The sequence below is a fragment of the Balaenoptera musculus genome, chromosome 19 (assembly GCF_009873245.2).
Source record: "Balaenoptera musculus isolate JJ_BM4_2016_0621 chromosome 19, mBalMus1.pri.v3, whole genome shotgun sequence".
NCBI lineage: Eukaryota > Metazoa > Chordata > Mammalia > Artiodactyla > Balaenopteridae > Balaenoptera > Balaenoptera musculus.
The window spans coordinates 50,194,848-50,222,132 of record NC_045803.1 but is presented as its reverse complement, the minus strand read 5'-3'; the positions used below and the strand labels follow the sequence as shown (position 1 = coordinate 50,222,132).

The window sequence follows — 27,285 nt, the reverse complement described above, 5'->3', positions numbered from 1 at the left end:
ATTCCAATTCTAGCAAAGCCACTAGACTTCCAATAGTATTGGGTTGGCCAAAAAGTTCGTTTGGGGTTTCCCGTAACATCGTACAGAAAAATCCGAACGAACTTTTTGGCCAACCCAATACAAGGGAGTCAGGGATCACACCACTTGTGGTCACATTTTAAGGGATAGGGTACATCTAGTCATCATGTGGCTTAACATAAAGATGGAATTAAAAAGGTTCACAAAGACTGTAATCTACGTGCTAGCTTAGAGTTTATCAGTTGCTATATATATTAGCAATCTCACAGGGCTGTTATAAGGGTCAAAGTTAAATAGCTGTAAAAATCTAACACCTACCAATTTTAATGTCGGGTGCTACCTTTTCACACACTATTTCCTCTCTTTGCACCTTTTAAGTGGTTCACTTGTCTTTCCATTACATTGCATTCATTTGATAGTTACTGTCTTTGGCTTTTGTTCTCCATGTTTTTGCCCTCAATTTCCTCCTCCCTCCAGCAGGCCCCTGATTTTTGCTTCTCTTAGTGCCTTTCCCTGATCATTTGAGCATAGAAATGCCATCTTGCGCCAGGCCCGTGGCTTGCCAGGTGAGTATTCTGGCACCCAGGGATAATCCGGGTGAATTATGAAGGTGTTTTGCAGTGTAACTCTGAAAGTTCAGGATGAATTCCAAATGCTGTCCATTCCCAGCTAAGGTCTTGTCTGGCCAAGTCTTCAGGGATGGCTCCACAGACATCTGCTGCTGGATCCCAGGAGTAGAGTATCTTCCTCTGTTGAGACTCCCTGGAAACCTGAAATTCCTGCTGGCGTGATGGGGGGGGGGAGCAGGGGCGTGTTGTACCCACTGGCCCAAGGCTTCATGCTACCCAGTAAATTAGGATGCTGAGATGAATCTGGCATCTGAAAAACAGTAGACCCACTTTCAGATTCTACCCCTGACACTTACCCAAATTATGTCAGCGAGGAATTACTTTTTTGTGCATTTGACATTCTTACTTTCATTTTCCAGATTAGGCAACCATGCTGCAGAGTACTTTAATGCCTCTGCTCTTGAAATGTTCATGTTACCGAGTCTAAGCTTGCTCTGCTCGCTGCACGACAGGCCAATAAATTGGGAGACAAGGTGTTGAGGCAAGGAATAGAGACTTTATTCGGAAAGCTGGGCATCTGAGACGATGGCAGACTAATGTCCTAGAGTACCATCTTATCGGGGTCTGGATGCCAGTTTCTTTTATAGAACAGAGAGGGGGAGGAGGTGAGGAAGTAAAAAGGCCATAAGTCTTGCAAAATATCTCCTGGTTTTGGCCATCCTAGGGGAGGGGATGTGTTAATGTCTTCTTTTCTGAGGCCATTCACAGGTGGGCGGGGTCAGGGTGTTTCCCTGTGGGCTGAACAAAGGCACTTTAGTTTAACATTCAGGCAGGGGGCAGGGTTCCCCACGGGAGGCCATTATGTATGCCAATAGCTATAGACAGAACAAAAGCAATGGAAAGCAAAGGTCAAAGTAAAAGAAACAGATCCAACATGGAGTCAGATTTTGTTCTTCCCTGTTACATTCACGGTGTTTGGCCCACCACCAAGTAAGCAATTAATTAGTGGCAGTAACTTCTATTATTTTCATTGTCGTCGCTACTATTTCTTTCTCAACCAAACTCGAGTCTCTGTCTACCACAGTGGAACTTTCTGGGACATATGTTTGCTTTGTGCTTCAATTTTCCTAGTTCTACATTATTAACTAAACCTATGATATCCTTCATACATAAAATTAAAATTTTAATTGGAGCTCTTGGGAATAAAATATGGCCTCATGAATGTAACGTTTTGTGGGTGCAATCCACAAAACGTTTTAGGTTTGTGAGTGAGAGTACTCATGAAATTCAAAGTAGAATGAAAGGTATTTATGAAATATGTATTCATTGGGCACTTAGCTTTTGCATGGTATGCGAAATGACACTTAGACTCCAAACTCATGCCCTTTGAGTATGCTGCTGTGTGTCTTCAAATGGATGAGGAGGAAGAATGAAGGGAGAACCTGACACACTTGCCTCATCATCCTGGCTCTGTCTCACTAGCTCAGTAACCTTGGCCAGTGACCTTACCTATCAGTGAACCCCAGTTTCCTTCTCTGTTTAAGGGGATTAGAATAACCCCCTCGGAGTGCTGTTGGAGGATTAAATGAGGAACCCTACAGAACATTCCCTGGCAAAACGTTTGGCCCAGTGTAACTCACAGAATATGAGTCCCCACCTCTCTTCCCCATTCTGGGGGCAATGGTGTCGACGTCCCTGCCACTGCTACTGTTACAGCTTAGCTGTCCTACAGCAAGAGAGCTTCCAAAGTTTTGCTAAGTGTGTTATGTTACCCTCCTCTGATGGATTATGTCCCAACCGTTAACAACGGTGGTGCAGGGAATTTTAATACCTGCAACATATTCCATATATAATACTAGTGAAACAAAGCCATTCACAAAAGTATATTGAATGCAATTCTCAACTATGTAAAACAGTGCTTCCAGAAGGAAGGTACCATGATATCTGTGGTCATCTTTGAGGGGTGGGTGATGAATTACGCTTATTCTCTCATCATACTTTATTTTTCTGAGGTTTTCAAAAAGAGCTTGTATCGGTTTTGTCATCATTAAAAAACAAATACTTATTACTGTTTTTAACTTAAGCCAGATCTGCAGACCTTCCATGCTGAGTCTACTTGTCAGCTCTATGGTGTACGGGGCAATTTATCTGGTTTTTTTTTTTTTTTGGTGGGGGGTGGGGAGGGGTGTTTGTTTTTGTCTGCATTCTCTTTCTGTGCTTTTAAACCAGAGAACTGTTTCCTAATGAGAGCAATGTGTTCAAAGCTGCATGTCTGCGAGAGATCTTTCATTTACTGTACACTTAACTCATTGGGCAAAGCGATATTTAGGCAATTCTGAAGAAGGTTTTTTTTTTTTTTTTTTTTAGGCATGAGGGAGCATGGGGTGGGGTGTTTAGTTGTAATGATTTTCCTCCGTGTCATTTAGCAGTTTTCCAGGGCTTTTCATTATGGCAGCGCTGGGCCATTTGAGGTACCTGCTTTCTAATCAGCCCTGGCTGCCTTCCAGGCAGCCTTGGCGGAAACTCACTGGGCACAGGGTTTAATTGGGGCCACCCACCATGGAAGCGCTTCCCCCCTTTGTCCGGAGAGATGGAAGCTCTTAATGTAATGCACATAAAAACGTCCAGTACTGCAGAGCAGGCACCAGGGCTCTGATGTCCCAAGGCTGCTATTATGTCCCAGTTCAATGTCAGGTTTTCAGAGAGACTCCATCCAATTGCGGGGGATGCTTGAACTCTCAGAAAGAGAGCAATAGAAAATATTGGGTTGCAGTCTGGACACAACCCCTGATGTTTGGAACCTCTCTAAATAGATCCCAGACTGCTGTAAAAATTTGAAATCACCCCCCTCCCATCCCTTTTACAATGATCCCTCTGGCACCTTGGATTCCTTCTATCAATTCCTTGCAGAAGCCAGTTGAGTTCCAATCCTTGGTTTTAAGTGATCAGCCTCCTGAAATGGTGCCTGGTAGCCTTGTGGAAACGCCAGCCTCAGGCATGGTGGGGGCCAAGTCACTATGCAGCTTCTGGAAACAGACTGCCTGCGTAACGGAGTGCAGGCCCCGTACAGCACTCCTGGTGGGCAGGTGATTGCGTGGTTGGGTAGACGGGGTGTCTAGCAGCCCAGATCAGGGTGGTGGTTCAGGTGATGCGGGTTAATCAAGGGAAACAGAACTTCTTTTGTGCTTAAAATTGGAAATGTTTAATTTGGATGTGACTGTGGCATCTGCCAGCCTCCTATTGGCTGTGCTTCCCAGGATAACACAGTTGGCATCGTAGAAATAAAGCGTGGACCTGCTTTGCCCACCCCCAACCATAGCAGGGAGAGGGATGGAGAGAGACAGGGAGAGCGAGAGAATGAATGCTAATGAGACTGCCGCTTATCAAGTGCTTCATCTAGCCCCTCACCTGATGATCATGATGATCTCTATTGCTCCTCCCTCCGTCCCTGGGAGACAGTACTGTTTTTATCGCCATCTTGTAGATGGGGAGACTGAGGCTTATAGAGGGCACGAGATTATCCAGGTTTACCCAGTGGTGTCACCATCCTACCTGTTTGACTCTACAGCAGCCCTTCTGAAACGTTCATGTGTGTACCACCACCTGGGGACCTTGGTCTCATGCAGGTTCTTGATTAGTGCAGGACGTGATTCAGGTCCGAGGCTGGAACTGAGGTGCTGCAGGTGATGGGAAGCCTGCTGGTCTGGGGACTGTACTCTGAATACGGAGGAAACAGACAACGGTTGGGTCTTGACTAGCTGCATTTTACATTCACCTGGAGCCAGGGGGCTTTAAAAATACTCCTGATGGGCATTCAGACCCCCTAATTCAGGATCTCTGGGGTTGGGATTTGGCCAGTGTGCACCTAGGTTGAGGCCATCTGCAGAGTTGGGGAGGGAGTCCTATGGCTAAAATGATCAGGGTGAGCCTCAAGGCCCTTAGGTTTACTTGAACAGCAACGAGAATGAACGGTTTGGTTAGGAAGGGAAGGGGAAAAAAGAAAGACCACTGGGTACTGGAGGGCGAGGGACAGGATACAAAATGAGGCCAAGCTGGGGAATAAGGGAGGGAGCGAAAACCAATAAAAACAGCTGGAGCTGGTTCACAGGCAGGTGTGGAGCCAGTTGGGTGGTGGATTCTATTCCTCACAGGAGGTGGGAGTAATGAGGTTCCCTGGCTGGGACTGGCCAAGGAGGGCTGTCTCAGCAGTCTGGATTGTTTTCCTTCCGGGCAATGAGGTTTCCGTTCAACATAGTATCACCGCGAGTGAGCCCTGTTCCTGGTACTGGAAACAAAGATGTCGATGGCATCGTCTCTGCTCCACGCAGGCCGTGACAGTTGGGGTGGGGTCTGGCCTCCACTGTGCTTGTCTCACTGACCTATCAGAGGCTGAGGGAATGGTAGGTTGTAGGAACACAGGGAGGTGGACTTAACCCAGCCAAACTCAGCCCAACCCAGCCACGGTGATCAGGGGAGTCTGCCCTAGATGAGATGCCCCTTGTCTTCAACCTCAGGGGTGACAGGCGCTGAGGGCCTGAATTAAGGCAGTCACGGTGAGGATGAGGGACTGATCCTGAGGCATCCTGAGGTTTGATGACCAATATCTCCCCCTCCCCATCCGAAAAATACAACCAGCTAGTGAATATAACAACAACAAAACCAAACCACGGGGGGAAAGCAGTGGGGCGGGGTGGGATGAATTGGGGGATTGGGATTGACATATATACACTAATATGTATAAAATAGGTAACTAATATGAACCTGCTGTATAAAAAATAAATAAAATTCAAAAATTCAAAGAAAAAAGCTAAAACACACACAAAAACCACACTCACAGATACAGAGAACAAACTAGTGACTTCCAGCGGGGCTGGGGCACTGTAGGGTCGGGGAGTGGGGTGTATAAACTATTGGGTGTAAGACGGGCTGCAAGGATGTATTGTACAACACGGGGATATAGCCAGTATTTTGTAATAACTGTAAATGGAGTGTAACCTTTAAAACTGTATAAAAAATAATAAAAAAAAAATAAAAGAAGTTGATCAGTGGAAAAAAATAAATCTCCCCCTCCCGGCTTTGCCTCCCAAATTCAGGGGAGACGCCCAAACTTCCCAGCTTGGGGCTCTGGGCAGATGGCAGCAGACGGATAGTCGCTGATGGTTCACGCTTGGTGCCTTGTTGAGTTTAGGTGCCTCTGATGCAGCCAGCCAAATTGCCCTGTAAGTGGCTAGAAATACGTGTCTAGAGCTTGGAACAGAGATTTGAGCTGGAAAAAGAGATCTGGGAGACACCGGCACATCAGATGGGATGTGAATGTCCAGGAACGGAAGAGGTGATCTTATGAGAAAAGACAAGGGGAGGGAATGGAAGTCTGTGGGTGCCAACCTTTAAGGGACATAAAAAGGGCGGGAAGGTTTTTGATAAGTAAAAATTAAACAAGAAAGGAAAAAACAGGACAAGGTAATGACCTGGAATCTGAGCAGGTGAGAGGTGTTTGAAAAGGAAGCAGTGACCGTGAATTTCAAATGCTACAACAATTTAAAGACGATACACTGCCAAGGGCTCAGTTTCTCTCTCTCTCAAACATTTTTAATGGTTCTCTCTGAGTGAAAGGAGCAGGGTCTACACATTTTGATCTCTCTGTTTTTTTTAATTTATTTTTTTTGAAGTATAGTTGATTTTATTTCTCTGTATTTTAAAATAGCTTTTCTCATCTCATGATTATGAAATTACCCTTTGGAGTCTGGCCTTGGTGGGGACAGTTTCAGGAGACTGAGGGCAGAAGAAGTGAAGGGTAAATGACCAATGCACTTACCTTCACCTACACGGTCCAGCCTTTTGAAAGAGCACTCCGAGAGAGTGGGAACACATGGGAAGGATGCTGAGTGCATGGGGGGAAGTGATGAAATTGGTCATTTAGAAATTGTAATGCAGTACTCAGCAGTGGGTGGGATGAATCTCTGCTCCCATTCACTTCCCCAAGCCAAGATAAGGAAAGGCTTAAGAAAAGATTGCAACCCAAGCTGGGCACTGTGGATGGCTGTGTCCTGCCTGGGCTTGAGTTGAAATGAAATCCAATAGGTCCTAGGCTTCTAAATCCTGCCCGCAAAGGAGTCATTAGCCCAGAGGGGCACTCTTGTCCTAATTTGCACAGCTTCCAAATTTTGGCTACTTTCCTTCGAATGCTGGCTCAGAAGGGCACACCATTTTTTTTCATTTAATTTTTATTTTATATTGGGGTACAGTTGATTTACAATGTTGTGTTAGTTTCAGGTGTACAGCAAAGTGACTCAGTTATACATACACAGAGAAAGATAAATATCATATGATATCATATCATACTATATGTGGAATCTAAAAAGATGATACAAATGAACTTATTTACAAACCAGAGACAGGCTCACAGACTTCGAAAACAAACTTACGGGTGCACCATTTTTGAATGCACACCCAGGCACTGTGTCTAGGAGCTGCAGCCCTTAAATCTAGTGGAAGATATCAGAATCCAGCCTGGAGTTTAGTTGAAAGAATATTCAGATGACATCCGTCTCTAAGCAACAGTTCACAGCCGAAGGAAGTAGAGTGGCTACAGGAATAAGGTTCAAAGAAGTTCCCAAAAAGGGGAGAAGAGCTATCATTTAACAAGCACCAGTGGTTTGGGGTTCTGCATCATTTTCTGTTTTATTCAACCCTCATGAAAAAAAAGATGTGAAATAAGGATCGTTCACCCTGTGTGACAGATGAACACGTAAAGACTGCGTTCAAGGTCACATAGCAAAAATACAAGGCCTACTTTGAAACCCAATACAAACCAACTTAAAAGGCAAAGGAATTGGAAAGAGGTTTCTTGGCTTAAATGGCAGTGATTTCAAGGATTAAAGGAGCAGGTACAAGAATCATGGTCTCAAACTGGAGCGTGCATATTTTCCTCTTTCCTTCCTCCTCGATGGATTTCATTTTTGCAGCTCGAGAGGATGGCTGCTGAAATATCCAGGCTTTAATCACATATCGTGACAACCTCAGCTGAAACATAGGTTTATTCTCCCAAATTGTGTAGATCAGCACCAGTAAATGGTTCTAACAAGTCACACTTGAGTCCAGACCACCACCACGCCCCCCCCCCCCCCCCGACGACCCCGCTTTGGCCAAACATTTTTTGCCCAAAAGAGAGTGTTATTATGTTTGGGCAGGTCTAAATCATGGATTAAACCAGAAGAATGAAGATGGAAATGTTTAGAAGGCAAATCACTCTCTCCAAAAATTCAAAGATCTAATCAAATAACAAATTCTTCCTGCTCATAACTGTATCAAGGAGCCAATCCCAAGCCCGTCCTTTATTCTTTCTATTATACTTTGCTTTCTCCATGAATAAAAAAAGAGTCAAAGGCATCTCAGAAGCTTTAAACCCTATTGGCTAGGAAGCAGTGCTGGCATTCATATGGAGGTGTAAGTACAGTGGGCCACAATTATGGGTTTGTAATATATTTAGTTACATCAGAAACACCCAGGTGTTGGTTCAAAGACAGATGTCTGGGCCTCATCCCAGACCCACTTAATTGGAATATTCATAGGGATGCCCAGAAATGTCAGTTCTAACAACTGCCCAGGTGATTTTGATTAGCAGTAGTTGTTCCCAATCTTGGCTTTCCCGGGCTTCGGGCAGATGGGCTGGTGTTAAAGATGTGAGTTTGGGAGTCATCAGGGCAGATGTCTAAGCCTGCGCGTGATGAGATCTGGTGGTTGAGAAGGAGAGAATACTTCATGTAGACAAGAGTCATTTCCCTTTCTCGGGCAGCCTGAGATTTTCCAGAGCTTTGGCAAAGTATATGCTCCATTCTTTGCTGCACAGGGAGTGCAGAACTTGGCCTTGAGTTCGTCTGTGGGAATAGGGAGGCTAGTTGTAATGCTGCCTCTCCAGTCTGGAACAGACGAGCTACTTTTAATTGTAGGGCTTGGGAAAAGACTGAAAATAGAGCCGGGAAGCAGCACATGTAGACAGAGCAAGGGAAGCTGAGATGAATAGAGGTCTCAACATAGAGACAGTCAGACAAGCGCAGGTTGCAAAGAGAAGAAATTGATGCCAGTGTCCCAGGAAAGTGGCATGAAAGACTAAATATAATTTGAGCTGAGAGAACAGTTGGTAGTTCCTAAATTGTGTTTGCGGATGATCTCCTGTCACTAAGGAAAACCAGTCTATGCATGTCATTTGCTTGAATTTCACCCTTTATTTTGCATGGTGAAGGAAGCACTTTATCTTTCTGGATGGTTATCTCTAAAGAAGATGCTGCTCTGTCTTCCTCCCTTTCCCCCTCCCCACTGTTTTTGAGGACGCTGTTGTAACTGCACCTTGTTTTCTGAGACATTGGCCAGAAGGCAGCCCTTGCCTCTCAGGGCTCAAGGATGGAAATCCATTTCCGTCTCTTTATTTTTCTTTTTGGCTACTGTGTTGAAATAAGTCCTGTTTACTGTTTCTAGGTTACCCTGTTCTAGGTTCGGATACTTAGCTTTGGACATCTTTCTCTTTGGACGTGAAAATGTCTTCTACAGGAAACCGTCAGGAACCTGTTAAATAGAACCTGACGGACCATTCAGTGCAGCTTTAAAATGCCAGAGGAGGGCCACCATCCCTCTGTGAAAGTCAGCTGTGATGGGAGAGGGGCTAAATGTTTCTTTCTTTCTGTGGAAGAGACCCTTGCATCCTCATGGAGCACAGATCAAGGAAAAAGTGAATCAATAACAGGGATCACTATTTATTTCTTGCTCTGACCAGGAGGGGGTACGTGACTTAAAGCATATTATCTTGAAAAAGAGGTTAAACTTATGTCAGTGTAAAAAGATGAGAAACCAATACCTAGAACTGTACCACTGATTTTAAAGGATGGAAAAGAGTGAAACTCTGTGATCTCTCCATTTCCCCACCATTCCCTCCCTGTCTCCCTTCCTTCCTCCCTTCCTTCCTCTCTTTCTCTCTCTCTCTTTCCTTCCTTCCTACAAATAGTTACTGAATGTCTTCTCTGTGCCAGGCTCTGGGCTAAGTATGACAGAATACACCATGACAGGGATTATTTTTTTCTTTTCCCCATTTGTTCATGCAGTGTTTGTGTCCCTCTCCCAAACTCATATATTGAAACCTAATCTGCAATGTGATGGCATTTAAAAGGGAGGGCTTCGGGAGATGATTGGGTCATGAGGGCCGAGGCCTCACGAAAGGGATTAGTGCCCTTATAGGAGAGATTCCTTGCCCCTGCCACCTTGTGAGGACACAGCAAAAAGGCCATATATGAACCAAGAAGCAGGATCTCACCAGACATCAAGCGAATCTGCTGGTGCCTTGATCTTGAACTTCTCAGCCTCCAGAACTGTAAGAAATATATTTTTGTTGTTTCTAATCCACCTAGGCTGTGGTATTCTGTTATAGCATCTCAAATGGACTAAGACAGATTACTATGAACTTTAGATATTCTTTACAGTGTCTTAGATTTATAGTTTTTAAAATCAGCTCACATTTAGATTTCCAAGTAATTTAGAGGCTGGTGCTCCTTTGCAATTCACAACTGAAAGGACCATGTGCTCCCGACTCTCTGTCACCATCTAGAGGCAATTTATACATATTGCAGGGCTAGTTCGTGGAAAATCATCCCAGAAGGTGGGGCTTGCAGTGTTTGTGTATCAGCCCTACAGAATAAATTGGACCCAGTCATCTGCAAGTGAATGGAATGGGAAGTTTTGCTCACATAGGAGTATATGAGACGGGGGTCTTGATTTCTGTACCAAACCATGGAGGGCCGGGATCTCCTGGGTGCAAACGTTTCCGAGGGTATGGGAGAAGAGCTGTAAAATCAGTGGGGGATGGGACACTTAGATGAAGTTCAAGAGGAGGCCTCCAGTCCCTCAGCGGTGGGCACTCAACAAATACTTGTCCAATTGAATGAGAAGCTATGAGGCTCCAGATCAATGGAGAAAAATGCCACATAGTAGGACTGGAGTCCCCACTATTCATCCAGGTTCTCACTAGGGGTGATTTTGTTTCCCAGGGACATCTAGTAACATCACAACATTTTATCACAATTGTGAGGGTGCTACTGGCATGTAGTGGGTAGAGACCAGGGACACTGCTCAACATCCTACAATGCACAGGACAGCTCCCACCACAGAGAATTATCCAGCCCCCAAGGTCAATGGTGCAGAGGGTGAGAAGCACAGGTAAGAAGTGTTCTCTGAGACTCAAGCCCTGACCATGGTGAGGAACCTCTACTCCTGGTCGCAAAAGAGCACGACCAAAGGGGTGTGGATGACTTCATGCAAAGATGTCTCACTGGAGAGATGCAGATCAGGGACATGGTTTCATTGGGCCAAGTGTGGGCACACCATGTACCCCTCCAGCTTCCTTTAGAAGCATAAAGCACTGAAGTTACCTGTGTCAGAATCACCCGCAGCTGCTTGCTACAAATGCATATTTGGGCCCAGCACCAAATCTACTGAATCAGAATGTCCGTGGCTGGTGGCCCAGGCATCTGTATTTTAAGCCAGCATCATGGGTGATTTTGATGCACATTCAAGTGTGACATAAGGTGGATAAGTAAAAGAAATTCCGGATATCATCTGTTCTTATTTTTAAAGCCCACTTATAAAGGGCTCAGAAGAACATTCACTTAATCCTTGGGATATCCTTTTGCTATATTGTGTTTACTCCTGTTTTACAGATTATAAAATGGAGGCCACAAGAGCTTAAACAGATTACATCGTGAAACCCACGTGATTTGTTTAACCTGGGTTTTCTCACTGTGAGGCCTTTACAAACAGAAGCTGTACCACCTTCTCTGCTTTTCTAGCCCCAGCTTTAGATCTTCACTGATGCATCCAGTGAAACAGACTCTGAACACACACACGCACACACACACACTCACACCCCTTAAATCTAAGTTTCTTACATGCTTCACCCACAGCCTACAAGGTCCTGTTGACCTGGCCATCTGCTATTTCTGTCTCTCCCTCTGGCCTGTAGGCCTTCCATCATGGCAGGTACGTTTCCTACTTCAAGACCTTCACTCACACTGTGCTCTGTCTCCTGACATGCAAGACCTCACTCCTTTCTTTCTTTATAAAACTGACCCACTCTCTTTGGTCCTCTTTGAAATGTCAGCTCCTAACAGACATCTTACAGTTGCACACCCACTCTTAGACCCCCTCCAATTAAATTAGATTCTGCTGTTATTCTAATTTAGGACCCCATTCTTTTCCTGTATAGTATTTGTGATCATTTTGGTTCTGGTATTGTCGAGTTATCCCTTGAGGGTCTTTTCCGTTAGCCCGTGAGGAGAATATATTTTGTTCATCACTGCAAACAGTGGGGATCAAAAGATCAAATAAATGTGTGTAAATGAGCAGGCACACAGCAGAGGGGGTGCGCATTCATGGTGGTGGCAGCGGTGTATGTTACGGCTCATTTCTGCGGGTTGCGGGGTCTGGGGCCAGGATTCAATCTTGAGTTGGAAACGCGGTCACTTGAAGAGGTGAGGCCACCGCCGGCCAGCCTGGGTTTTCACACGCTTCAGCCGGCGACAAGGCTCTTGCTTCCAGCCCTCCAGGCCGCCTGAGATTTGCGAGTTACCGGGATTACTCTTTGGGTAGCGAGGTACTCTTGAGCCCAGCCAAGCCCAGTTTCCTCCACCTTATCAAGGGGTTAATAAAGCCCACCTTTGCAAGGAGAGGGTCCGAGGTGAGCGAGATAAAGCAGAGGAGGGCAGCTGGCCCTTTGGAGGTACTGAGAACGCTAAATATCTGGGCTGCCTCGCCAGGAGACTCGTAAAACAGAAGTCTGCACCGGCAGCGAGAGGAGTCGCGCCGCTCACCTGAGCTGCCATCCTGCTCGGCTCATCGCTCCGTGCGCTTCAGTGATGTTTTCCCAGCCTGGCCCAGGGCGCTCTACTCCCTCCCTCGGCGGTCGCTCCCTCCCTCCCCCTTCCTCTCCCCCAGCCTCCCCTCCCCGTGCGCCCCCTCCCTCGGAGCGGGAGCGGGGAATCCCACGCCCTTGCACCAGCCCGGGGGCTCGGACGGGCCCGGGAGCCGCTGGTCGCCAATCACCGTGCGGTGGAGAGGCGGGCGCTCGGCTCCGGCGCGCTGGGGGAGCCAGCTGGCTCTGCTGGCCCCGGGAGCCTCAGACGCTCACCCCGACACAGACAGACGCACGGACGGGAGGGCGGGCGCGAACAGAGTCCCCCGGCCGTCTGCGCTCGGAGGCGCGCGCCAGCCCTGGCCCGGGGCTCCCCCGTCCCGCCTCCGGGAGCCGCAGGCGGCGCTGTGCAGACCGGCGCCGGCGGGAGGGAGGGCGCGCGGGCGGCCGGAGCCGGGGAGGCCCGGCGCGCCCGGCCCGCGATGTGAGCGGCGGCGGCTCCCACCTGGCGCCGCACCTGGAGCGCCGCGCTCCGGGGCGGCGGGGAGAATGTGCGCCGCCTGCAGCCGCCGCGCCCGCACCTGACCATGGAGTGCGCCCTCCTGCTCGCGTGCGCCCTCCCCGCCGCCCGCTCGGGCCCGCCGTGGGGGCCGGCGGGACGGGGGCGCGTGGCCAAGGCAGGTGCCCGGCGGGGAGGCGCCGATGGCGGGTGGCCGGGGACCCCAGCCCCGCCGCGCCCCTCACGCACGGTGTCACCTTTTCTCTTGCAGGCGCTCCAGCTCTGCTGCCTTTGCTGTGCGTCGGTCGCCGCAGCCTTAGCCAGTGACAGCCGAGGCGGCGGCGGCAGCGGATTAAACCACGGTTCGTATTCGCCCCCCCCGCCCCCCCCCCCCGCAGCAGGGCCTCTCCAGGCACTTTGTCCCTTCCTTCCCCCCAAAGAGAGAAAGGGCAGAAGAGGTCACCCCTCCCCCCACGTGGCAGGTGTGCGCGCGTCCTGGAAGCGGTTCCTGTTTGGAGAGGGGGATGTGGCCCGGACTCCGAACTTATCGGAAGAATCAGTGCCTCAAGCTGCAAGTCACATAAATGAGAAAACAATACTTTCCCTCGTTCACAGACGGCTGGTTTAAAAAAAAAAAAAAAATCCGTGCTGCGGTGAGAAATTAGAAAGTGAGTGGACATTGACCAGGTAGCTGATATCAAAGGGCACCTTCCTCATCTCCTTCCTCTTCCGGGAAAGGACATGCCCCCTTCTTCCCCCATCTTTCCTCTCCCCCATCTTTCCTCTCCCCCATCTTTCCTCTCCCCCATCTTTCCTCTCCCCCATCTTCCCTCCCCCCACTTCAATCCTGTCCCCTTTCTCCCTTTCCTTCCTTCTTTCTCCCTTTTCTCTTCCCTCGTATCATTGATTCCCAAAGATCACTTTTAGAGAGAGGAAAGCAGGTAGCCTCTGGCGGGGGTGGGGGTGGGGGTGGGGGGGTTTGCTTTATCTCCTTTGAAGTTCCCTAGCTTCAAACTTCCAGAACGCTCTTTACTTCTGTCATTTATTAACTTCTCCCTGACACCTGGAAGGAAAATCCTTGTTTCCATTGTTCCCATCAGCTACTGGAGAACAGCTGATTCCTGATCCAAGGTTTCTATAGCAAGACCTTGATGTCTAGCTGGGGTTCTATCATTTTTTAGGGTTATCTCCTCCTCTCAGGGGACCAGGGATCATACTGGGGAGAGGGGGGATGGCAGAGTCATGGAGAAAGGCTGTGCCGCCAGGGAGTGGGTGAGTGAGGGGACAGGGGAGAGCCAGGAATTTGCCCTTGAGAAATTCACCTTTTGTCCAACCAGAAAAGCTGGCTGCAGTCTCTAAAACAACCCCTCATTGTTTCATCAGGGCCAAATGGCTGGAGGTCCCCTCCATTCCAGCTACCACCTGTAAGGACCTCATCTTTAGGTAGCCCCTGAGCCGATTAATCAGATCACTCACTACAGGGGCTCTGACTGCCCCTCTTCCCATCAAGGACTGAATATTACCATCAGCCTGCTTGTTCATTCTCCCCTTGGAAACAAACTAGTAGCAGGTGTCTGGGTGGGGGGCTTTGCAGGCTGATTCTGCAGACCACTGGCTGGATAAGGCTTCTGCGTGTTTTCCCAGCTAGGAGCAGGCAGAGTTTCAGATGGCTTTGGACAAGGAGGTAAGAATCAGCTTATAGAGACTGTCTAGAGCGCATGTCAGGGATGGTTTTCACAATTAGGTTTTAGTATGGGGGAGGGAGAAGGTGATTTGTCCCTAAGAAAAAGCTGTGTTTAATCAAAAGCCACATACCAGGAAAGCAGCATAGTAGCAATTTTTGAGAGAAGAGAAATCATGTATATCCTGCTCAATTTTTTTAAGGTTAAGAGAAAAACATTTTTTTCCATTGCTTTTTAATATGCTTGTCAGTTAGATAGTATTTCTAGTTAAAGGAGTGAAAAAGAAAATGAGGAGGACAGCAAGAACATTGTAAGAATGAATTTCTCAAGCAATATGAGTCACAGATGGTTCATACACAGAACATAGTTGAAAATTATTGTCATATTGGGATTTTTTTTTTCAAATGTAGGACCAATTAGAATATCACTCGTTGATCCCTGCTAGCTACAGGGCTTCTGTTCATTCCTTAGCTTTTTTCTTTCTTTTCTCTTCTTGTTTTTTTTTCTTTCTTTTCTTTTTCTTTTTGGTTGTTGACTATTTTGGGAAAAGGGAAATTCCTCTTGCTTTTCTTCCTCCAGTAACCAAGGACCCAAGTGACTCAAACATGCCTCTTAGTTATTCAGAATCTTTCTAAACACGGTCCAAATTAGTTTCCCATTCTGTGCCTAGAAAGTGGAAATACAGAGCGTTTTTTAATGCGCAGAGGGCATATTCCAAATCATCTTGTGGGATGATACTTTTCAGTTTCAATGTCGTGTGATAGGAAACAGTTTGCTGGCCTCGTTTTTTTTCAAGCAGCAAATTGTTTAACTTCTCTTCTCTGGGACAAGCAGTAATTAGCGCTGCTCTAGGGAGCAACGGTGAAGGTATTTTTAAACACGTCTTTCCAGGTGTCCCCTGAGCTGACACGCCCCCACCAACATGTCTGAGCAATTTTCAGCAACAGACTGTAGTGGGAAGTTCTGACAATTTCGAGGCATTTTTATGTATCCACTCTATTTTATGCTTACAATTAAATGGAATTGTCCCAGGGAAAGCTCGTTTGTAAAACGCTGAGCGATACAAGTGCTGGAGTCTTATTATCACATATAATTAATGTTGGAAACATAAAACTACAGTTACTTGTTAATTACCTGAGACTTCATCTCAAGTTACTCAGTGCTGTGAGTTACATTTGAAATTTAAACTCTGTCCCCCCCCCACCCCAATGCTCCCAATGTAGTTTAAACACAAAGGTATCACCTTGGAAAAAAGTGTTCCTTTCTTGGCTTTGTGGTTTTTATAGTTATTAATACTGTCTCCCCCAAATCAATTTTTATGTATGGATGACTCTATGACTAATATATAAAAAGTCCATCTCTGTCTGCAGACCATGAGAGTTGTGGCATTTTCCAGAAACATTCTTGACATTCAACAAGATGGTGCTTGACTTTTAGTCTCTGTAGGGATTGCTGTGGCAGAGCTTATTGTCAAGATCACAGAATTCTCCTTGTCATGAGGTGCTCTGAATTACATGTAGTCTAGGTGCATGGCAATAGAACGAGTATCTTTCAGCTGTGCGTTGCTCTTCGCCAGCCCGTTGGAAAGGGACCCTCGGGCACTGTGGGCTCTGGGTGCTGACAGCGAAACCTTTCCCGTTGCAGATTACGTCTTTGTCACGCCGGTAGAAGTGGACTCGGGCGGGTCATATGTTTCACACGACATTTTGCACAACGGCAGGAGAAAGCGGTCGGCGCAGAGTGCCAGCAGCTCCCTGCATTACCGATTTTCAGCATTTGGACAGGAACTGCACTTAGAGCTTAAGCCCTCGGCGATCTTGAGCAGTCACTTTATTGTCCAGGTACTTGGGGAAGATGGTGCTTCAGAGACTCGGGATCCCGTGGTGCCAAGATGTTTCTATCAGGGATTTATCAGAAACGACAGCTCGTCCTCCGTCGCTGTGTCTACATGTGCCGGCTTGGTAAGCACCCCCTACTCCCTCTTTCCTGTGTTTTGTGTGACTGGAATGAACAGATGTCTGCAATCCTAAGTGCTCTTGCAGCCAGCTCCACACATTCACACTGTCAGCTTTGATACGTATAATATTCTCAATTGAATTAATCTAATCTGCTCCCAGAAAAAGAAAATCTATCTAAAAGAACTTTAATTACCATTTAGAACATTCTTTTGATGTTTAATGGTCTGGGCCTCTTCATTTTCCATGTTTGAGACGATCCCCCAAGGAAATTAATTTGATGGATGCCATTCGCTTTGGAAAGTCTTGAGAGACCAGGCTTTATATAAATCTAACAAGCTGCGTGCCTCTACAGTGCTTTGAAACAGGGAAAACTGTATTTAATGCAAAAGTGCATTCACTGCCCTGGGAAGCCCAACCTTCCCTGTGGAAGGGAGGCCTCTTGTTTTCTTTCAACTGATCTGTTCATGTTGTCCTACTCACGTAAGACGTCCTTTTTGAGTGTGATGTGGTGTGTTCAGGGGCTGGTGGGATTAAGTGTGGCATCCAGGAAGGCAGGACACTTAAAAAAACATTTGGGACAAGCGTTATTTCCTCTTGTGTAATCCTCAACTGTTGGGCTCGAGATCAAGAATATTGGTATAAATGATGCTTGTCTCAGGATTCAGTCATCTGTGAGGCAATAAACGGTGATCTGGGTTGATTTCATCTCGTGTTGCAATTGAGAAGTGTCTGTAACTGACAGAAGAGTTTGTGTGTGTGTTGAGACACACCATGGTCATGCTCTGGCGTGGCTAGAAGAAGGAAAATGTGAGAAAGCCCAGCTGAGGATGTAGTTAGTAATGTACATGATACATCATGTCCGAGCAAGAGGGGGAGGGGCTTAGGCGCTGGTGAATGAAGACTCCCATGTTCTTGACTAGCTGAAACTTTATTCTTTAACTTTTTTGTTTTCATATTGTGACTTGACATGTAGCTAAAATCTTTTATCACAACCAGAGTTATGATATTTTTTGGTATGGTCTTTAAACTATAGAGCGAAGCAAAGATTTAACAATTCCCGGCTAAGCTGGATCTGTTTAAATGAACAATATGGCTTACTAATGACCTATATATTCTAACATGGTTACACACAGCTAGGCAGCCCACACGCACGTGACTATATCTTGTTTTTGTTGTTTGGTTGGTTTGGTTGTCGTAAGTCTCCTGCTCGTTTGGGAGCGTCCTCCTGTTTTCCCTCTCTTCTGTCGATTCCAGTATCCTTATGTCTTCAGAAGGAGGTTAGGCCGTCCATCACAGTGCCTTAAACTATCCCATTCCAGATAACCCAGGGGTTAAGAGTAGTCTGTCCAAGTTCATTTTTCATACCAGCCCTTACTAGTAGGACCTTGGGCAAGTTATGAATCTCTCTGTGTCTTAGTGTCTCTATCTCTACAATGGGAATAACAAGAGTGTTTACAGCACCGTGGGGATAAAGTGACTTCCTACATGGGAAGTGCTACAGCAGCTCTTGGAAGGAACTTAGTCTCCCCATGGCTAATGCGCTCAAGATTCCACTTTCTGTGAGTGATAGGAAATCTGACCAGTTATCCCATATTCATAGATGTTGGGTTGTTTCTCCTAAGAAAGAGATTCACTTTTGAACAGGGAACGACCACTTAGCACATAGAATGAGGCAAGTTAAAAAGTTCCATCTTTGGGATGAAGGTGAAAGAAGTCATTGGCAACCACATCTGCCCGTGTATAAGGCTGATATAACTTTTTTTCTTTGCATACCAATCTGATTTTTGTTCGTTTTTATCTTTTTAATTCAGTTTTTATTTTATATTGGACTGTAGTTGATTTACAATGTTGTGTTAGTTTCAGGTGTACAGCAAAGTGACTGAGTTATACATATACATATATGCATTCTTTTTCAGATTCTTTTCCCATATAGGTTATTACTGAATATTGAGTAGAGTTCCCTGTGCTTTACAGTAGGTCCTTGTTGATTATCTATTTTATATATAGTAATGTGTATATGTTAATCCCAAACTCCTAATTTATCCCTCCCCCCCACCTTTCCACTTTGGTAACCATAAGTTTGTTTTCAAAGTCTGTTGAGTCTGTTTCTTTTTTGTAAATAAGTTCATTTGTATCACTGGTAACCATAAGTTTGTTTTCAAAGTCTGTTGAGTCTGTTTCTTTTTTGTAAATAAGTTCATTTGTATCATTTTTTTTTAGATTCCACATATAAGCAAGATCATATGATATTTGTCTTTCTCTGTCTGACTTACTTCACTTAGTATGATAATCTCAAGGTCCATCCATGTTGCTGCAAATGGCATTATTTCATTCTTTTTTATAAGGCTGTTATAAATTGAAATCATGAAACTCACAATCTGTTCCTACTTTTCAACAAGCCAGCCACATATACTTAATTAACTTTAGTTCTGTAGGCCTCAGTTTCCTCTCCTGGACCCTGTGAAATTATTTCTAAGACCACGGCCATCTCTAGGCATCTGACTCCAATTATCCAATTGTTTGGGCCCATGGGGTATGGGGTAGGGAGAGGATCAAGCTTATCCCCCTTGCGTTACCCACCTCCCCAAGTCCCTGCCGAACAACAGCAAAATACAGACACATACAGCCGTCCTCAATCAAACAATAAGAAAAATAAAACAAGGAAGAGGACAAAACCACAAATGAGAAGCTGAGAGACTGCTCTATATTAATGTCTGTAACTCCTATTGAAGTATAATGTATATACAGAAAAGTGCAAAAATGTATATACAGAAAATGCAAAATCGTGGAGTACAGCCTAATGCATTTTTACAGAGTTCACACCGCTGTAACCAACAGCCAGATCAAACGGGACGTTACCAGTGTCCCAGAAGACCCCTACCCACATCCCCTTCCACTCAGTGTCCCCCAGAAGTAACCACTATCCTAATTTGTAACATAGCTTAAGTTCGCCTATTTAAAAATTTTTTACCTAAGAGAGGGTCATACAATAATTCCTCTGTATGAATATTCTACATTGTTTCCATCTAATTGTTGGTGGCATTTAAACTGTTTCCAGTTTGAGGCTGTTAGGAGGAGTAATGCTAAACATTCTCATCTATGCCTTTTGGTGAGCTTATGGACACATTCCGTTGGAAACATACCAAAGACTGAAGTTGCTGGGTCATAGGTTAATATATATGTTCTCCCCAAAGCAAAATAGCGGTCAGTGCGGTCAGTGTTCGTTTGTTGGTTTTGCAGCTAGCCCTTGTACAGGCAGCACTCACCCTAAGCAGGTGAGAGTGGCACCACCCAGCTCCTTCCCCAGGAACTGCACTTACCGCTATTTTCCTAGATTCTGCCAAACAGCTTTTCAGAGTGGTTGCACTAATCTACACGGCCATCAGCCGTGTGTAAGAGTTCCAGTTGCTCCACATTCTCATCAACACTTGCCGTGGTCTGTCTTTTCCATTTTTGCCACTTCCATTGATGGATGTGAAGCCATATCACACAATGGGTTTAGTTTGCATTGTTCTGATGGTTAATGAAGTTGAGTATCCTTTCTTATGCCTACTGGCCACTTGTATACCCTCTTTTGTGATATCTTATATGGACAAGAAGTATTATACAGGTTTTCCCCGTTATCTGAAAGTAGAGTGTTCCTATGAAATCTTTTGTAAGCCAAAATGACAAAAGCAAAGAAGCAATTACCTTAGGACACATCTTGGCAATGAATGCACAAAATAAATTGACATAAAGCACAAGTGCTCCCAGACATAGTTCAGAGCTACAGTGGCTTGATGCAGAGATTCTGAGTGCAGTTCCTGAGGAAGGAGCTGGGCAGTGCCACTCTCCCTGCTTAGGGTGAGCGCTGCGTGTATAAGGGTTAGGTGCAAAACCAACAAACAAACACTGACCACACTGATCGCTATTTTGCTTTGGGTTTTTTTTTTTTTTTCATAAAAATGAAAATCCTCTTCGTATTTCTTTTGGTTAGCAAAAAACATGTGCTAATTGGGTCTTTCGTAAAAGCAAAGTGACATAAAGCAAACTTGTGAAAGTGGAGGACTCCTGTAAATGTTTTCAGCCCAAATTGTGGTGCTTTTTCCTTTCTTTGTGAATAGAAACAAGAATTCTGAGCAAAAACACCTTTGCCAACTTAGCATCTTTGATATCATGGCTTTGCATCTCTAACAATGCATTGACCTGCATATGAAACGCTATTGAATAGCAGTAGTGAACCCTGGGAAATCACTTAAGCCTCCACATTGAGGAATCACTTCTCTAGGCCCATTGAGAGATGGGGATGGAGGGAAATAATCACTCCAGGAGGAAGAAATTTTCCTTCTAGCTACCCAGAACCCATGAACACTGCTCACCTTCTTTGGTCAAACAGGGGGTTCCTAAAGTGAATTAGCAAGTGCTGTAATGCATTCAGAATAGTGGATGATTCAAGGGTTCAGGAGATGGGCAGGTCTCTAACATGCTTGGTGGATGGGCAGGTCTCTTACACGCTCATCAAAGTTCACAAGCCAGAAGAGATAAATAACTCTTCTTCCACGAATACAGAAACTGACATGAGATGAAGGAGACTAAGATGAATCGTCTTCTACCTGAAGTGTCTACATTGGTGTTTTCACCAAGAGGGGGGCTGGCAACTGGCATCAGAGTGACTTTCAAGGTTCTAGCAGTTTCCTAGTGTGCATCAGTGTGTATTAAAAAAGTGATAAGTCCCCTTTAGATAATAGAGTACTGACAGGAAAGCTAACCATTATCTTGACTGCTAGGGAAACCCCAAGAGCGAGTGAGAAAGGGTGGAGGGGTTCTAATAGTGAAATATATTTGCATACATACATATTCCAGTTAGGATTTCTCTGGCAGGGAATTTAATAATTCAGAATTAAACTATACTCAAAATAGTCTCTTAAAATGTACCCCCCCACACGATGGGTCTCATTTTATTCAGGAGTTAAGTAGGCAGTTATTTACTTGGAATAATCCATCAAACAGGAGTTGCAAGCTTCCATGAGTGAATCCTGCCTACCCTTATGTCTGGAGGGGGTGTTTTTTAAAATTTTTACTGGAATATAGTTGCTTTACAATGTTATGTTAGCTTCTACTTCACAGCAAAATGAATCAGCTGTACATATACATATATCCCGTCCCTTTTGGATTTCCCTCCAATTTAGTACACCACAGTGCATTAAGTAGAGTTCCCTGTGCTATACAGTATGTTCCCATCAGTTGTCTATTTTATACATAGTATCAATAGTGTATATGTGTCAATCCCAGTCTCCCAATTCCTCCCACCCCTCCCCTTTCCCCCTTGGTATCTGCACATTTGTTCTCTACGTCTGTGTCTCTATTTCTGCTTGGCAAATAAGGTCATCTATAAGATTTTTCTAGATTCCACATATATGCATTAGTATACAACATTTGTTTTTCTCTTTCTGACTTACTTCACTCTGTATGACAGTCTCTAGATCCATCCATGTCTCTACACATGACCCAATTTCGTTCCTTTTTATGGCTGAGTAATACTCCACTGTATATATGCACCATATCTTCTTTATCCATTCCTCTGTTGATGGACATTTAGGTTGCCTCCATACCCTGGCTATTGTAAATAGTGCCTCTATGAACATTGGGGTTGCGTGTGTCTTTTTGAATTATGGTTTCCTCTGGGTATATGCCCAGTAGTGGGATTGCTGGGTCGTATGGTAGTTCTATTTTTAGTTTTTTAAGGAACCTCCATACTGTTTTCCATAGTGGCTGTATCAATTTACATTCCCACCAACAGTGCAAGAGTGTTCCCTTTTCTCCACACCCTCTCCAGCATTTATTGTTTGTAGATTTTTTTGATGATGGCCATTCTGACCAGTGTGAGGTGATACCTCATTGTAGTTTTGATGTGCATTTCTCTGATGATTAGTGATGTTGAGCATCTTTTCATGTGTTTGTTGCCCATCTGTATGTCTTCTTTGGAGAAATGTTGTTTAGATCTGCCCATTTTTGGATTGGGTTGTTTGTTTTTTTGATGTTGAGCTTCATGAGCTGCTTGTATATTTTGGAGATTAATCCTTTGTCAGTTGCTTTGTTTGCAAATATTTTCTCCCATTCTAAGGGTTGTCTTCTCATCTTGTTTATGGTTTCCTTTGCTGTGCAAAAGCTTTTAAGTTTTTTAAATTTTGAATGCCTTTCAACAGGAACAAGCTCTCTCCAGCTCACCTCTGCCCCTTATGCCTGGCTGCCTTACACCCTGAGAAGGTTATCTAGGTTTGCAGAACTTTGTCCCAGAATCTCAGGGTTGCAGATGAGCCCAATCTAATCACTCTCTGCCATGCACGTTCTTTTGTCCATACCCAGCTTCTCCTTGACCACCATGTTGATGAAATGGTCATTACATCCAGGAAGCCTATGCCATTGTCAGGAGACCCTTCATCTTGATGTTGAACTACATACAACCTGCCTTCTTATGACTTTCACCTGTATTTCTTTTTTTTTTTTTTTTAGATTTTTATTTGTATTGATTGATTGATTGATTGATTGCTATGTTGGGTCTTCGTTTCTGTGCTAGGGCTTTCTCTAGTTGCAGCAAGCGGGGGCCACTCTTCATCGCGGTGCACGGGCCTCTCAATATCGTGGCCTCTCTTGTTGCGGAGCACAGGCTCCAGACGTGCAGGCTCAGTAGTTGTGGCTCACGGGCCCAGTTGCTCCGCGGCATGTGGGATTCTTCCAGACCAGGGCCCGAACCCACGTCCCCTGCATTAGCAGGCAGACTCTCAACCACTGCGCCACCAGGGAAGCCCTCACCTGTATTTCTTAATTTCGTTTTCTGGGATGCTAGGACAAACCTGTGTCTTTCTTCCTACAGACTAGGAGATCTCAAAGTCCCTTTTGCCCCCCAATTTTTCTACCTTGGCATTCCTTTTTCAGGAAGACGGTAATTTTCAGAGTGTGGTCAGCTGGATTAGCTTAACTTGAGGTGTTGAAAATGTCAATGTCTTTACATACAACAGAAGGTCAGGGAGGCTGGGCCCAGGAGTATGTATTTTTAATTTTCCAAGTGATTCTAATACATACTAACATTAGAGAACCATTGGATTAAGACATTGGACATATAGGCAAGTTTTTTTCTTAATTGCTGTTGGTTTGACAGACTGAGCCCATTTCTGCAACTTAGTAGAAATGTCAGATTTGGAGAACTGACCGGAAAGATACAGTGAATTACTCTGTCATTCAACTATTGATGGGCTTCTGTTATGTCAGGCACTGTTCAGAGCACAGGGTGGAAAAAGCTGCAGGCAAGGTGGATGCTGTATTCTGCTTCACTGGATTTCATTCTAAGGAAGAAATGGAGTGGTGATATAAGACCCAGAAATGCTATTTTATTTTGAACCAGGCTGTGATTCAGCAGAGCCCTGGAACAAAGGGTTCATGGAGTATGGTTTTAGATTAGGATGTTAACAACTCAGAAATGTTCTGTGTTAAAGACATTTGCTTAACTCTGTTTAAAAAGTTTCCCTAACTTATTTGACTGTGGAAACTTTTTTTCAAGGAACCTCTCTTCCTAGTCTGGTAGTGACCAGAAAATCACCAAAGCACTAATTCCCAAAAGAGGTACTATAATATTATGTATTGATTTCTAACTAAGAGGTATTCCAGCCATAAAAGAGTTTTATGACCCTATAAGTGGTATCATGGCCATATATTCCGATAAAATTCGGGAAACTTTTATTAAGCAAATGTCTTTGCTCTAATACATTTCTCACCTTTTAATGTGCTAATGTGCATTGTGAAGCTCCAAGAGGTGGAATTTTGATACTAATTTGACTACTTCCCCATTCCCCCCTTTTAAGCCATGCTTCCATCCACAACTTGCCCAGGGTTCCATGGTTCGCCATGAAAGAACAATTCTTAGGTCTGAGATTATTTATACTTTATTGGTACCGGATGAATCCAGTTACCGCGTACATCTTCCAGTTGGAAAAATGTACCTCTTGCTTAAATTCTGGACACTCAGCTCCAATGTGAAGATCAAGGCAAGAGGCATGCAAAAATGCCACCCGTATAGCATTTCTGCCCAGATCTGTGATACGTGGGTACTTTAGCTCTGATTAATAACCTCAGCGGGGGGCCCAGCTGGCGGGAGTGGTAGAGAGCTGTGCTGTTCCTTTGGCATCTTCTGTCCAGCCTCTGATTAGGATCCAGCCTCAGCATCACATCAGGGGCTCAGAGAGGAATATGCACCACGAAATCCCTCCAGCCTTGACTGCCGATGCACTGTCCAATTTTGTCACTTGGTTGTCCTTCCTTTCCTTTTGCTTTGTCCGCAACAATTAAACCGTAAGTGGTGTTTCTCTTCCATGGCTGGCTGCCCTAATGTCCCCATTGTCTCTTTCTTAGTGGTGGCCTTTTTGGACTATGACGGCAGGGACCCATTCTCCGGAGAGCCTAGGTCCCTGAAAGGAGCTTTGGAAGCAGTTGGTTTCAATAGGCGGTAGGGGAACACTTTGATCTCCTTTTTTTCAGAAGTACTTTATGACTCAGAAAGCTCAGCCATTGAGTTGCCTGTTGCTGGTTGCCGGCTGCCCGGTAGTCTTTAGAAAGATTTCCATTCATAAAAGGGCTGAAGTTAAATGACCTTAGTCCACACAGGCAGAAAGAAAGCAGGCTCTTCTGCTTTGTGGGGCCTCGTTAACCAGCAGAGGTTTGCTGCATGACACACACCCCCTTGGAACTTTTTGGTCACTTGAGAGGATCACGTGAAGTTAAGGATTAGACTGGGTTCTATTTACAAGTTTTTGGACACAGGCTGACCCAAATCAGAGATGTTTTCTTAGGTTATGCCTTGTTTCATCAAGGGTAAAAAGATTTTTTTTTTTTGCCTCTTTCCTGTGTGCTCCTTTCAGACGTGATGTGTGAAGATGATTATTTGCTCATAACAACACTTTTAGCAAAATGCCAGCCAGTCTTTTTTTTTTTTTTAATTGCCAAGGTGTTCTAATTACGGGATTTATGATGTACACTAAAGTGGAAATGCCTTTGAACTTAGCTTTCAGTCTCCAATCCTAAGTTTTGTTTTTAATCATTAAAGACTCTTTTAAAAACAATTGCAAAGAAAAATCGAAAATATCAGGATTCATCATTTTGGCAACTGTGTGTAAAGTATCTTGTGAGTTTTATAGATATTTTGACTGTGTCGTGTTTCCTGAGTACCAATGTCTCTATAGAAAAATTCAGTTCTCTGTGAAGACTAGGAAGGGTGTTGTATATTGAACGAGTTCTTTGTGTTATTTTGGTATTTAAAACAAATGTAAAGTTCTTTCATCCTAATAAAGCATATCTAGGTTTCATTGAACAAAAAACAAACAAACAAAAAAACACCAAGGTTCTTGCCAGAGAGCGGGACCCCCAGGCTGATTTGAGGGTTGCTCTCGTGGGAGGGTGAAGGGCTGGTTCCTCCTCCCCATGCTCTCTGCCTGTTAGAGGATGGCCACTGAAGCATCCGTCTCCCCACGGGCCAGAATTGAGAGTCTTGGGCTCTGCTCTCAGTTTTCTCATCTGTAAAGAGATGAGAAATGGGCAATGGTAACTCCCTCTCTCAGGATTGTGACCATCTATGAATGAACTCTATCCTCGATTATTCTTTTCGTTGTTGTTTGTTTTTTTATTGAGTTATAGTTGGTATACAATATTATAAAGTTACAGATGTTCAATGTAGTGATTCACGATTTTTAAGGGTCATACTCCATTTATAATTATTATAAAATATTGGCTGTACTCCCCATGTTGTACAATATATCCTTGTAGCTTATTTTATATGTAATAGTTTGGACCTCTTATTCTCCTACCCTTATATTGCCCCTCCTCCTTTTCTCTCCCCACTGGTAACCACTAGTTTGTTCTCTATATCTGTGAGAGTTTACTTCTTTTTGTTATATTCACTAGTTTGTTGTAGTTTTTAGACTCCCTGTGTAAGTAATACCATACAGTATTTGTCCTTCTCTGTCTGACTTACTTCACTTAGCATAATACCCTCCAAGTCCATCCATGTTGCTGCTAATGGCACAATTTCATTCTTTTTCAGTAGTATTCCATTGTGTGTGTGTGTGTGTGTGTGTAGATACACACACACACACACACACACACACATCTTTATCCATTCATCTGTTGACGTACCTTTAGGTTGCTTCCATATCTTGGCAATTGTAAATCATGCTGCTGTGAGCACTGGGGGTGCATGTATCTTTTTGCATTACTGTTGTTGCTTTCAGATATAGACCCAGGAGTGGAATTGCTGTGTCATATGATAGTTCCTTGATTATTCTTGACTTTGGTCTCTGAGAGGGTCTAGGAAGGAAACGGTAATTGAAGCTCCTGCCCTGGAGCCTTTTCAAGCTCGACAGAACAGGAAATGAGCCCTTGGATGTTGGCAGTCATCCTGGTGAGAGTCCTGGGGGGTTTGTGGGGGAAGGTAACCACTGCTTGATCAACTAGGAAGACATAAAATGAGAGGAAGATAAAGAATCAAAGAGGAAGGAGCAAAGAAATCGATAAAGATGGGGATCAAGGCACATGAGATAAAGCCAGGCAGTGTAATGGCTTCGAGCTCAGACTCTGAAACCCCAGCTGTGGCCTTTACTGTGTGACCCAGGTCAAATTATTTACCCTCTCTGGGCTTAAT

At 44.7% G+C, this 27,285-nt stretch overlaps 1 protein-coding gene and 1 long non-coding RNA gene across 2 annotated transcripts in view; one reads left to right on the top strand and one right to left on the bottom strand.

Annotated features, from left to right (window-relative positions):
• Positions 1-27,285, top strand: part of ADAMTS18 (ADAM metallopeptidase with thrombospondin type 1 motif 18) — a 185,827-nt gene that overhangs the window by 17,647 nt on the left and 140,895 nt on the right. Inside the window, exons 3-4 of the mRNA XM_036832341.1 lie at positions 13,251-13,341; positions 16,306-16,622. Of these exons, the coding sequence (XP_036688236.1) occupies positions 13,251-13,341; positions 16,306-16,622 (408 nt within the window). The remainder of the gene's footprint in view (positions 1-13,250; positions 13,342-16,305; positions 16,623-27,285) is intronic.
• On the bottom strand, positions 1,124-5,188 carry LOC118885799. Its single transcript, XR_005017553.1, has 2 exons — positions 4,140-5,188; positions 1,124-1,385 (listed from the first exon to the last, which is right to left on the bottom strand). It is a non-coding gene; the product is annotated as an uncharacterized LOC118885799 (long non-coding RNA).